At 51.1% G+C, this 12,950-nt stretch overlaps 1 protein-coding gene across 4 annotated transcripts in view; it reads left to right on the top strand.

The window, feature by feature from the left end:
* The window catches only part of LRRFIP1 (LRR binding FLII interacting protein 1), a 117,647-nt gene extending 105,082 nt beyond the window's left edge, over positions 1-12,565 (top strand). For all 4 annotated transcript variants that reach the window (XM_036236465.1, XM_036236464.1, XM_016144278.2 and 1 more), the window contains 5 exons: positions 2,632-2,681; positions 4,116-4,233; positions 4,856-4,935; positions 5,939-6,043; positions 7,489-12,565. In XM_036236465.1, the coding sequence (XP_036092358.1) occupies positions 2,632-2,681; positions 4,116-4,233; positions 4,856-4,935; positions 5,939-6,043; positions 7,489-7,599 (464 nt within the window). In that variant the 3' untranslated portion in view covers positions 7,600-12,565. The remainder of the gene's footprint in view (positions 1-2,631; positions 2,682-4,115; positions 4,234-4,855; positions 4,936-5,938; positions 6,044-7,488) is intronic.
* Positions 12,566-12,950: the final 385 nt, after the last annotated feature.

The raw sequence follows: 12,950 nt of genomic DNA, 5'->3' as shown, positions 1-12,950 counted from the left end.
TCCAGCTCCCACCTGCACTGCCCTGTGAACAGCGGGAGGAGGAATCGTCTTTAGCAGCCTGTCCCCGTTCTGCCTTGTATGAGGAGGCACGGTCCTGGCCCAGGACCCTGGCCTCGGGGAGCCGGCCGCCGACCACATGGGAACGGTAGTCAAGCAGGTCTGTGCGAGGAGCGGGGGGAGCACATGTGCCCTCAGTGGGTCTCTCGAGAGACCTCGGTGCCCCCTCAGTATCTTCTCAGGTACGGACAGGAGGTGACTCTGCTCCGTGGTGGGGAGAGGAGGCCTGAGGCCCATGATGCCTGAAACTGGCCCCCAGAATGGAAATCGTAGCCCCGATAGCATAGCATTACAGCCAGCCACCACCCTCACCGTGGGCTCCGAAAATGGGGTCAGACCCTGCCTCGTAGAGTTGCAGAGAAGGTCAGGTCCGGACGTAGCGCTAAAGAGAATGCGTGTTTGGCGACTGCTTTGCTGGTGGCTGTACCCTGGGCGAGCACGGTGACAGCAAGGAAGAGCGACCGGCCGGGCCGCGCTCAGGGCCCCAGTGCTGGCCCCACCGCCCCACGCACTGCGCGAAGACAGCTTCTGTTTCTACCTCACAGGCCTCTCAAGCAAACGCCAGGAAATGCATTGGAATTTAAGGTTAAAAAAACCGATTTTAAAAAACGTAATCCTTTCGGTATTACTAAAACAACTTCGCTAGCCGCCACATTGTAACTTCCCAAAATAAAAAAAACCCCTGAATTCCAGACATTGTGACTTTGTATTCTTCGATGCCTTATTTCCAAACACTGCAATCATGTTTTTTAAATGCGTAGTGTGTATCTGTTCATAGATCGGGTGTTACAGACCAGTGGTGAGCGATGCCTACTCGGTATGGAGTAGTACTGGGCTCGAGGGCTCTTACCTGTTACAATACGTATGTCAGTGGGGTAGCATTAGTTACTCACCAAACATAGCTCTAAAAGTTAGTTGATTTTCAAAGCTATTAAAAAGCAATACTCATTTTTTTCATATCAAGTAATTTTGCTTTTTTGTTTCGATTATCTTAAAACTACTTAGTTTTAATCTTTAATTCTGCTTCAGAATTTCTCTTAAAAGTTCTACTTCTCTATTTTTTATAGTCTCACCGTGAGACTAAAGGTCAGATTATCATTTTTTATTTTTTTGCTAGCACTATTATTACATTGTGATTCTTTTTTTTAACTCACTAAGGTATTTGAAGTCTTCTAATAGAAAAAATAATAAAATTGTATAATACATACATGAGCTTCAAGACCACTTTCTAATATAGTCAGCATTTTTCATGATCCCCATGTAGGTTTCGTATGTAGGAATATATAATATATGAGATAAAATGAAAAATGACGTTGAGAAAAATAACCAGGTTTATAACTACAAAAAATTTTTGTTTCAGCTTTGGGTGGGTGGGTTTATGGAAGGAAAAAAATGTTAGAAGTAATTTGCATATAAATCAAAATAGAATGCAAAAAGATCACGAATTTATCTTACACTTAGCACTTTCTGGTTTTGTTTATTTTGCAGTTGAGACTTTCAAAATAACAAGTTAGGGGTTTGGAAAAATTTTTAAGTGGAAACTGGAGCATTTTATGCAAATTATTTCTGTGTCACATGGCTATGTAGAAGCTGGGCAGTGTGAGTGTGCTGGCCGCTAGGGAATCTGCACCTCGGGCTGGGAATCGGGGTCCAGCTCCGAGGCCTGAGTTGCCTTTTGGGAAAACAGTAAAAAGTAGCTTGGGTGGGCCCCGAAGCCTGGCCTCCAAGGCCTTCGAAAGCTGCTTGATTGTGCTGGGCCCCAAGTCCCCAGAGCGACGTGACAGCGGTGCCCGCCCACAGGGCTCCGTGGGGCGAGGGGCTGGTGGCGGGGCCTGGCACGGGGCGAGGGCACAGCACACACCCGCCTCCCTGTCACCATCGCGTCATCCCGATTGTCTGGCGTGGGATTTCACCCAAACCCCTGAACCCCGCTCCGCGCCAGGCCTCGGTTTCCTGCTCTGTGCTGTGAAGATTGCATTCCTGGACACCCCCCAGGAAGATGTTCCCGGGGGGGCGGGGAGATTTCTAGATGCTTACGTATGCGCACCCCGATGTACCTGGGCCGGGAGGGATGACAGAAACCTGGACTATTACTGCAGCTCCCCCAGAAGAATAAAAGCACCTGGCGAGCACGAGGGCCGGTAGGTAGGTGTGTCGCCCGGGATGTGAACCGGGACGGTCAGGGCTAGCGCAGGTGCCGGCGACGCTCCACGGAGGGTCTCGGGGTGTCTGCCCCGTGCCGACGATGTTAAACCGAGAAGCCTGTGAGATTTTGTGTTGCAGTGTGGTTTGGCCCTAGAGCTCTTGCATGCTAACCCAAAGTAGAAGATAGCCTGTTTGCATGCGGCCGGATGCTGCCCCCGACGAGACGAGCATGTGGCGGGAGGCTGACCCCGCTCAACCTCCCGTGGCCGAATCCTTCCCCCATCCTGTGTGTGGCCTCATTCGCTGTGGTACGTGTATAATACCTTCATCGTCATCACTAACCGCGATGCTCATTCTTCGGGTTAGCAATCTGCGGGAAGGTGCGGTCCGCAGCGTCGCCTGAACCCGTTCTCTTTCTGATTTCTTTAGATATTAGGTTGAAAAAGCTTGTCGATGAACGGGAGTGCCTGCTGCAACAGGTAACGATCTCTTTTTATTACTTTACGAGTTCTCAAACGGGGCGCCTGAACCCGTGAACCTTCCCATCCTTCTTGCTTCGTCAGAATCCCTATAAAGCATCGTGCCCGATAATAACTATCGAGCCAATGGGTACTCTTGATATTGTCGTCCAGGTAGAGCATCTGAAGCCATAGGAGGGCGTCTCAAAGACCCAAGGCCATGGCACTGAATCGCTGCTTAAAATGGATGTTTACGTGGAAGGCCTGGAGTAACCATTGGGAGTCAGGGGCGATACTGAGTCGTTCTAAACACTGCTGCTCCTACTTCTGCTGGGCCGTAAAGGCCGTTGTGTAGTCGCTCAGTGAGCAGCTCCCCTTTGCGGCAGGTCCGTCTCTCCTATACGGTTGGTCCAAGTTGTTTTCCCCGTGGTCCATCTTCACGGCTCTCTTCCACCTCAAGAAGTATGAAGCAGTTGTCCCGTGCGGGATAGCAGTCAAATCATTCCCAAATCACTTTCTAAGGAAATGCAGTTTTTCTCACTTTCCCTCGTAAGCTCAATCGAAGGTACCTGCCTTACTTTTTACAATTCCGGTGACAATTTCTCTCAAAATCGTGCAGGCACTAAATACGATAGGAGTCTCTTGAAGCTCCTGTGATCCTTTAAAAACCTGTATCCAAGGCAGCTCTGTACTTTTTTCTTAAAGCAGTGTGCGCTGGTAGTTTGTCCGTGTCTAGGGGTCAGGGTGTGTGTGTGTGTGTGTGTGTGTGTGTGTGTGTGTGTGTGTGTGTGTGTGTGAAGTCCACCAAGTCTGCAGAATGTAGCAGGACAAGGGCTGGGAGACCCCCCCATCACACACAGGAAGTCCCACAGTCACGGCCCTTAGCCGAGTCCCAACTCCACACGTCTCTCGTGAAGGGGGCACACCTGCAGCTCCCTCGGGTTCTGTGGGGGCCTCAATTACAGCCCTCGCTGGCTCCTCAGTGCACAGAGCAGAGGTTAATAGCGCCCCCGATTGCTAACTCTCAGACCGGCATTTTCTGTACAGTCTCCTCTGAATTCAAGAGGAATTTCATCTTTAGAAATAACTTTTCAGCTAGAGCTACAAAATAATCCATGCCTGATATTGTAAGCATGATTCCGTTTCCGTCCAATAAGAAGAGTGCTAACTGGCAGAAGGTGGTTTATTTTTTGTGTTGATTTCTTTATTAAAGGAGACTCCTTGTTGTCCTGGTGGATTGTAACCTTCCACTCCAATTCTTTTGTGCAGAATTATGTGATTCCCATCTCTTTGGCACCTAGAGACACACGAAGTAATGGCGAGGCGGCCTCCACGTGGACGGATGGGCCGTCTCTTCGCTTACGTGCCGCTTCCTTTGTGACAGGCTCTAAACTCAGCTTTTTAGTCCCGTTGAGCATAGAGGAGGTAACATCCTTTCTCGGTGGCTGTTTTCAGGTTAAGAAACTCAAAGGGCAGCTGGAAGAACGACAGAAGAATGGCAAGCTCGACACCGCACGCCCCGCAGATGATGTCTTAGAAAACGGGACAGACCTCCTTGGAATGGATCTGCAAAGTAAGCGTCAAGCCCTGTGTGGGGGGGAGCTCCCTGGCACCAGCGAGCTTCCTTGCACGGGTGCGGTGCGGGAGGAGGAAAACCATCATGGCACGGAGTGCCCCGTGTCCCCCCAGTCCCCTGTCGCCCTCGAGTCCAGAAGCACAAAGGTGTCCCTTTGTGGGATAGAGCAGGATGAGCAGGTGGGCAGAGCAAGGATGTGTGTGTCTGAGCCTATAAAAGAGGACAGGTGCCCGAAAGTGAGCCCCAAGATGCCACCATACGACGCGCTGCAGGAATCCACGTTCACTGTGCCGGGCGCCACTAATTGTGTGGGAAAATTGCCAGGTATTTTTCTGTGCCAAAAATACAGAAAGAGGCTTGAGGGGTTGCAATCGCACTAGTCTCTCTCCCCCACCGTTGCTTTGCTCACAGGCGCCCTGCTCTCTCCCCTGGGTGCTTCCCAGCCTGGGTGCATGGAGAGAGTGCCCTCTCCTGCCTCAGCTCCGGGGAGCCGGGGGCGGCCCAGGCCAGCACTTACAGATTTACCAGATGATTGCAAAGCAAGGGCTTGGTTCTCTATGGTTTTCACATTTTAAAAGCCCAAGAGCTTAACAAATTTTCCTTCTTTTCCAACCTTCAGGGGACGCCAACAGACAGATCAGCGACCTCAAATTTAAACTTGCGAAGTCTGAGCAAGAAATAACTGCATTAGAACAAAATGTACGTGCACATTGTAAGCAGAGACAGTCAGCTGAACTGTTGATTGACGGAAGTTTCATTTGCTAGAACTCACCCCTGAAAGGCCGAGGACAAAAAGAGCAGAGATTTTTAGAACCAATAAACACCCTCAATTTATTTCCCGCGAAAGAACGTGGGGAGGGAGGGTCCTTACTGGGATTTGGCTTGTATGATCGGTTCTAATACTTTATAAACAGTGGTTAGTTGTAGAAAATAGCTCATGGGGCCAGGGAGTTTTTAAAGATTTTGTTCTTTAAAAACGATAGTAAAAATAATAATTTAGTTAAAAACCGCTTCCTGTGGGGACGTCCCTGTCGCCTGGATGTCTGTCCTTCGCTGCCCCGCCAGGCCGGCCGTCTCTGGTTCCTCGGTCTGGGGCACTCATGCCTCCAGCAGCCTGGCCCAATCTGGGGCAAATCGTGTCTTAATCGAAGGGAGAAATAGAAACAGGTAGTCTTTCGCTCCACTGTGGGTACACGTGGTGGGAACTGAGTGGGATTTCGACCGAAGCAGCGCTGAGCGCAGCACACCCACAAGTGCCGAGTGTTTTGCGTGCGGCTTCGTCTGGGCAGGCCGGGCGTCTCGGCAGGCCGCGGCGGCTCCCGTCCCCGCCTCGGGCCCTGGCTGCGGGTGCCGTCGCCCCCACGTCTCCTCCTCTCACCTCCGTCTGGCCTCCGCCCCGCCCCCTCCTGCTCTGGCCCCGTCTGCTTGGACCTGTGCATCTTCCAGCAGAACCGTTCCCGCAGAGGGGAGGTGGTGGTGCGGGGCCAGCACCGTCCAGGGGAAATAACAGGGGTCGGTCCCGGTTCCTCAAAAACACACACAAATGGCTTGCGTGGCTCGAACCCGCGTGATGGTCAGCACGTCTCAGTCATGGCCTGTGTGGTTAGTCTCCCATCGTGTTAAATGACACCGATCTCAGAGGTAGTAGAGAGAGAGAAAACAGGCGAATCGACCTATACGTGTGGCTTTTCCTTTCTTTTAGGTAATAAGGCTAGAGAGTCAGGTATCACGTTATAAATCGGCGGCCGAAAATGCAGAAAAAATAGAAGATGAGCTGAAGGCTGAAAAACGGAAACTCCAAAGGGAGGTAAGGGCCCCGGGCTGTTTCCAGGGAGAGGACAGGTGCCGCGGTTCTGGGCGGGAGAGGAGCGAGCAGAACGAGCATGTCCCGGTGGGGGGCCCTGTCCCTGGATGAGTCGTCGTCCCGTGGTTGTTCCAAAGCCCGGAACCTGACGTCACACAGGAGGTCGGAGCTCGGCCAGTCAGGGGCTCAGGCGTTCTCTGGTTCACTGCGGTTTTGCTCCCATGTGTCAGACGTGGTTTGTGGTCCTTGATTCCGCGAGGGATGCATTGCATTTCGGGCTCTGTGACGTCTTTTCTCTAAATCAGTTTTCAGCCATGATCTCGTAAGTCGTTCCTCTTCCCTGGTCTCTCCACTGTCCCCCTGGAACCCCAGGGAGACGGCAGGCCTCACCGTGGCCCCCGCGTTCACTCGTCCACCGTCTGCCTCTCCAAGTCCCCGCGTCCTCCCCCCCTCTGTCGCACAGGGTCTCGCTTTACATAGATCTGCCAGCGCACTCCGTTTTGCCTTTTCTAAGTGTATTCGTTCACTCCTGGGAGTTTCTGGCTGTCCGGTCATGCATGCTCTCTTTTTGAATTGTATCCTGTTTCTTTAAAGATCGTATGCACATCCGTTCCGTTTTCCACGCCCGACAGCGAAACCCCTTCAGCCTCTGGGGGCCTAATTCTGTGGTTTAGCGCTTCTGCCGACCCAGGTGGTTTGTCCCTTCGTGTGTTTGCTGTTTTGTGAGTTATGCTTGACTTTGATTGGCAGCAATACTCCATGCCTGAAATTTCTGCAAGGAGAGCTCGCCCCTTTCCCCACCCCTGTCCCCTCTGCCGCTGCTGGTGAGGGGCAGGGCAGTGGGCTTGAGCCTGTCTCAGGACCCCATCCGCCCTCCCCGAGGGTTTTGGATTGGAAGCAGAGCCGCAGACGCTGTTCTGATGATCCGTGTGTCCACACCCGCGTGGCCATTGTGACCCCGCCTTAGGTCACCTGCTCTCTGCCAGGCCACCTGCAGGTCCAGGAAGCTCCCTGCGGCCACGGCTCCCACTCGGCTCCCAGCGTGGCCATCTCGGCCTCGTGCATTCCTGCCCTGGTTTCTGGCTGCAGAGCCCTTGCTCCCGGCTTCCCGGGGCTGGAGACCGCCCCCCCCCACACACACACACACACACCAGGCCCGGTTCAGCTCGTGTTTGTTCGCCTCGCTAACCCTTTGTGAGACGTCAGGACCCCCAGGCCTGCGCCATGTCGGGGTCTAGTTGTTTCAGAGGAGGAGGGTGACTCATGAGACGAGAATCTCGTGCCTTCTTAAATTAGGAAACCCATGTCTGCACACACGTGTACGTGCGTGTGTTCAGGCCTCAGCGGGTCCAGGCTGTGACCGCGATTGGTGGCAGGACTTGCGTCGTAGCAATCCCGTCACGCGCGGAGGAAGCCGGTTCCTCAAAGCTGCCTCTCCTTGTTTGCAGCTTCGCTCTGCACTGGACAAAACCGAGGAGCTGGAGGTGAGCAACGGCCACTTGGTGAAGCGTCTGGAAAAGATGAAAGCCAACCGGAGCGTGCTCTTGTCCCACCAGTGAGCGCCGGCTCCGCGCGGGAGCCCGGGCGGGGCCGGGGCCGTCATTTCGCAGGCTGCCCTCTCTCTGCCCGGCAGCCGCCTCTCCCCCTGCTTCCGAGGGGACACCACGTGACCACTGGGCTCCGCGCACTCCCCGGGGGCCCGCCTGCGGGAGCCCCAGCAGCCTCCGGACGCCACTGTCTGCAGACCCCGACCCGGGCCGGGCGCCACCCAGACCCCGCAGGTCATTGAGTAAGCACAAGGGGCCTGTGGGGGTTCCCATCCCCCGTGGCACAGCCGCCGCTTCATGCCGTCAGCCATCGCAAGGGGTCGTCAGAGCACAGATCAGAGTGGGACTTGAGTTTTCTTTTCATGTGTCTTGCTGAAAATAAGGGGAAATGTTACAGTGTTGAGACTTCCTTTCATGGCAGAATCTACAATTCGAGTGACTTCAATAGTATCTCTTAGTCTACGCTTTTCATACGCAAAACACTGTGGAACCACAAGCCATTACGAGCAAAACTCTCACTGGCAGCGAGGGGACAGTCTAGGAGCAAAAGTGGCCTTAAGAAGACTCTTTACAGGCAACAAACAAAGCTTTTCTAAGAGATTTTTGCATCAGCTCAATCACAAGGATACTCTTTTCCAGGGAACTAGGCAATAGCTCACTGAGAATGACAGCTTTTCATTTGCGTTATTTAATCCTCATATTTGGAATCGAAGTTGTTAACTTCTTTTAAAGAATGTTCTATTAGAAAAATTAAAGACTGAAAGGTTAAAGGACTTCAGCAATGTGGTTTTTGGGTCATCTTTTTATTTTTTAAGCATATCGAATCAATTCATTTTTCTTTCTCTGTTTTAAAAAAAAAAGTATATTATTCACAATGAATAAGAATAGTTCACTTACAAGAATCGGTGCCCTTAGAATAAAAAGTAAACTGAAAAAGTCACAGACCAGAGTGGGGACAACTGTGAGATCTTCGAGTAGAAAAAGTTTGGTTACTTGCTGATTTTTAGTTACTCTTTGTATATGTTGTGTTTCAAATGAGGCTGGTTAAGTAGGCCCGCTGTTCAGGATGTTGGCAAATACCAACCGAGAGAGTGTCATCCAAAACTGTACCTACATCGACACTTGAAGAATGCCGGGGTAGGAGACATGAATTGGGTGTATAATACTAAGGGCCCCAAACATGGTGCCGGAGGGGCCCACCCCCAGCACCGTCGACCCGGGCCCCTCCGGCTCCACTTCAGGAAGTGAGAAAAGACGTGTGTGTCCTTGCGCTGAGGACAGTTTCCAGTCCTGATGTCCTCCTCCTCCTCGAGGGTTCCACAGACGAAGCCGTCCCGTCGCTCACACGTGTTGGGGCCGCTGGCCGGCTGTCACGCTGCGTACCCAGAACCAGTGTTTTCGCTCGCGTCATCGCGAGTGACAGCTGCGGCTCTCCACAGCCGTGTGGTTTTTATATTTGCCTAAGGTTGGTCCGAGCAAATCTTAATGAGCGTTACGTGTTTTAAGGATACAATGGGTCAGTCAGGGTCCAGGCCAATAGCAGAAACCACCCAGGAATTTAAACAGGGAAATGTAATACAAAGACGACTAACCTATAATAGGGGCTTGACTACTGAGAATGAACGAGACCTCTGAGGAACACCCCAGAGCTGAGGGAGAGGACCCGGGGAAGGAACAAGCTGGGCTGGAGATCTGTTGGAAGGGCCGGGACCGCCACCCACTGGGGGCAGATGACACTGGGGACCAGGGGCCGGGACGGGGAGAAGACGCTGCTGGAGAGTGGGCACCACCACAGCTCACACCACAGGTGCCAAGGGACCAAGGAGGACGGACCCAGGAAGGGGTGCCCCTGCTTCCTGCAGCATCTGTCACCCCCGCTCCGCCTTCCGACGGTGCTGGGCCACGCAGCGAAGGAGACAACGTGTACCGCATTCCTTAAGGCTCCTTTCACAACCTCTTAATGCAGACACGTTTAGCCATATCGCTCAAACAATATCGATGATAGCAAACGCTTGTGTGGCAATAGACACGGCTGGCGGTTAGACTCATATTTTCGCTCATTCGATTGTCACGAAAACCTGAGAAGGTAAATCCTCACTACAGATGAGGAAACCGGAGCCCTGGGACGCTAACTAGCCAGAAGACTCACAGCTGGGAAGTGGAGGGCTGCCCGGTGGCCATTCCCACTTGTCTCACGAGCCCTGGGAGGATGGCCTTGCCTTCCCAAACCTGTGGCTCTGAGGAAGTTGGCCCTTCAGCCCCCACCCCTCACACCAATCCCTACAGAAGCAGCAAATCCACGTTACACACCCTTCGCCGTCCAGAGGAAGCTAGAGCACAATGCTCGCATTTATTTTATAGAGTAACAGTCTCCTGCAGTGGTAGCTATGGGGACTCCGTTGCTGCCTTTGCTCACCCCTGTAACCCAGCACCTGTCAACCTCACGCAACTGGCATCCTGGGCCAGTCACTACTGGTTGCTGGGCGTCTGTCCTGTGCATCTTAGGGTGTTGAGCAGCGTCCCTAGCCTCTACCCACCAGATGCCAGGGGACCCCACTCTGCATTGTGACAAAAATGTCTCCAGACATTACCAAATGTCCACAGGGGGTTGGAGGTGGGATGTAAAAGCGCCCCCACTGAGACCCAGTGCCCAATCCTGAATTAGATCAGGAGAAGAGAGGTGCTTGAGGACCTGCACCAGGATGCCTGTTACGTTTGCTGCAAGTTGTTTTCATTTTTAGAAATGAGATGGCATTTAGGACAGAGCAACCCAAAGACGTCATAACATTCAGAATTGAAATGAGATGGCATTTTCCATTGCGTTTTGGATTTCCTATTTTAATAGTCCAAAGTAAACTAAAGAATGAAAAGTTACTTGACATTTTTAAATTTATCTCATTATTTGGCAAATAGCGATGTCGGCGTTGCACAGCACTGAGCGTGGGGCATAGCAGGTGAACGCCTGCCTCGAGGAGGCCATGGTCACAAGTCACGGACGGCCACACGCACAGCTACAGACGAAGGCGGCGTGGAACGCGGGTGGAGAAGCGCCGGCTGTTGGCCGGGTGGAGCCGGCGGTTTCAGATTTGCAAACGGGGGTGCAGTCATGGGTCGTGCAGGCGGGCTGTGGCACCCATGCGCATGTGCCTGTCTGGGTATTAGAAGGTGACAGAGCTGCTGTCCACTGACCCGCCTGATTCCCTGTACCTGCAGCCACAGGTAGGAAACACCTGGTGCCCAGGCGGCATGGAGGATACTTGGGGACCTAGAAAACCCCAGCTCAGTGGGTGGCGGTGCTGCCATGTTCCCGAGAGCCTCCAGGAATAGGTCCTCATGCAGCTCCCAGTCTCTCAGGGACTAAAGAGTTGTCCCTGAGTCCCCGGGCCCACACTGGCCACCGTACCCCTAGATGCCACTGCCTGTCCATGGGCTGGCATGCATATCTGTACACAGCCGGTCCCCAGCTCCCCCTGCTTGCCCCTTCCCCCTCTCTGCCAGAATCGCCCCCGTCAACACTCGCCGGATGGCTCCGACCTGGTCCTGAGTAGCTGGGTTCGTCTGCCTTCGTGATCGCCCATCCCCGCGGCTGGCACAGCGACCAGGACACCACAGACTTGGGGAAAGAGTTCTGAACCAAGAGATTTGAATTTTATATTGATACTCCCTAAATCACAGGAGGTTCCAACCCCACCTGTAGATGTGGGTGGCAAGGATGAGGGAGGGGCGTCTTTAGGTCTGTGTTCACCCCTCGCGGTCAGGCTTCTGGGCCCACCGCCGCGTGGGCACGCATGGCCCCCCCCAGCTCTGCCTTCTGCAGTTGGACATGTAGCCCCACTCCCAAATCTTACACGTATTGATTTGTGTGTAAAAATCATTATTATTGACTGATATTTGGTAAGTTTTCAATATAAATCCTTAGTATCTGTTAGGTCACATGAAAATATTTTCTCGAAGCGCCAAATTTAGCTCATTCATATACAAGTAACTGATGAGAAAATATAAATCCCACTGACAATATTTTTTTTGTTGAGTACTTGGCCAACATTTTGTTTTTCAAGACAGTCATAAATCGAAGTTAACAGTAAATCTTTGTAAAGCTCTTTCGCAGCCCAACCAGCGAGCACAGGTCATTAAACTCATTGTCTTCTATTTCATCAGCTTCATAAACTGGTGATGCATCACGTACACACCTGCACACGGAATGATTTTAATGATATCCGTGACCATTTTTGTAGCGGCTGCTTTAGAAAACAGCACAAATGCCTCCAAGATGAACCACACAGTGAAATGAAACAATGAAAGAAACTTCAGTCTCTAGCTTTAAAATGCCAGAAAATCTGGGTTTTTGACCTAAATTTGTCTGACATACCATCCACCAGGATAGAAACTAATATTCTCGTGTCTAGATTAAATTCTTCTTTGATAAATATAAAGAATTTTAAAATGTCCACCACAAGTTCAAATTTTTTTAAGGTATGAATTGATATTTCTTTGTAAGTTTGAAAATCCTTCTAAAACAAAATGTACCCACAGTATTATCAATTAGGTTTTCTTTCTATAAACGACTCATTTAAAAACTAAAGTACTCGGGATTTTTAAATTTTGAATCAATTGATTTTTTGATATTGTTACAAAGGTCTTGTACAGGTAATTGTTTGGTGGCCTAACTAAAGAGTTTTCAATTTTTATAAAATTTTTTTAGTCTTTCTCTCATAATTTTCTAAAATTTCCATAACTGAAATCATTTCTTTTCCCATCTTCATCTAAAAATGAGTTTCTCTTCTGTGTGAGAATCCTATACAAACTCAGGTCGTATAGAACATCACTTAACATTTTTTGTTGGATTTGATTCTGAACTCCTGCAACCAATTTTGTCAATTTTGTTTGGACTATTGAGAAGAAACTGCTCATCAGACTCATTGTGTATTAGATATTTCTTACCGTATAATAAATCAACCCAAAACTTAGCTTGAAACAACACATACTTATCTCACACCGTTTCTGCAGGTCAAGAGTGATTTAGCTGGGTGTTTTGTGATCGGTAAAGCTGTCAACTGGGAGAGTCATCTGAAGGCTCAGCTGGGACTGGAAGCTTCTTCTGAGCCCTTTCATGTGGTTATTACGAGGCCTCATTTCCTGGCTGATGAATGGAGGAAGGACTCAGCTCCTTTCCACATGGCCATGTCCAGAGGCTGCTCATGATGGGGCAGCCTGCTTCCTCCAGGTCGGATATCAGAGATGGGGAGAGAGAGGGAGAGATCCTTCCGCAGGTGGAAGCCACCGTCTTTTTAAAACTTAATCTTAGAAGCTGCATCCCATCACATCTGACATTCAAGGGGATGGACATCTCATTAAATCCTGAT

Source organism: Rousettus aegyptiacus, unplaced genomic scaffold, assembly GCF_014176215.1.
Source record: "Rousettus aegyptiacus isolate mRouAeg1 unplaced genomic scaffold, mRouAeg1.p scaffold_m13_p_2, whole genome shotgun sequence".
Classification (NCBI taxonomy): domain Eukaryota; kingdom Metazoa; phylum Chordata; class Mammalia; order Chiroptera; family Pteropodidae; genus Rousettus; species Rousettus aegyptiacus.
Note: the sequence above shows the minus strand (reverse complement) of the source record. Positions and strands in the feature narration are given on the sequence as shown.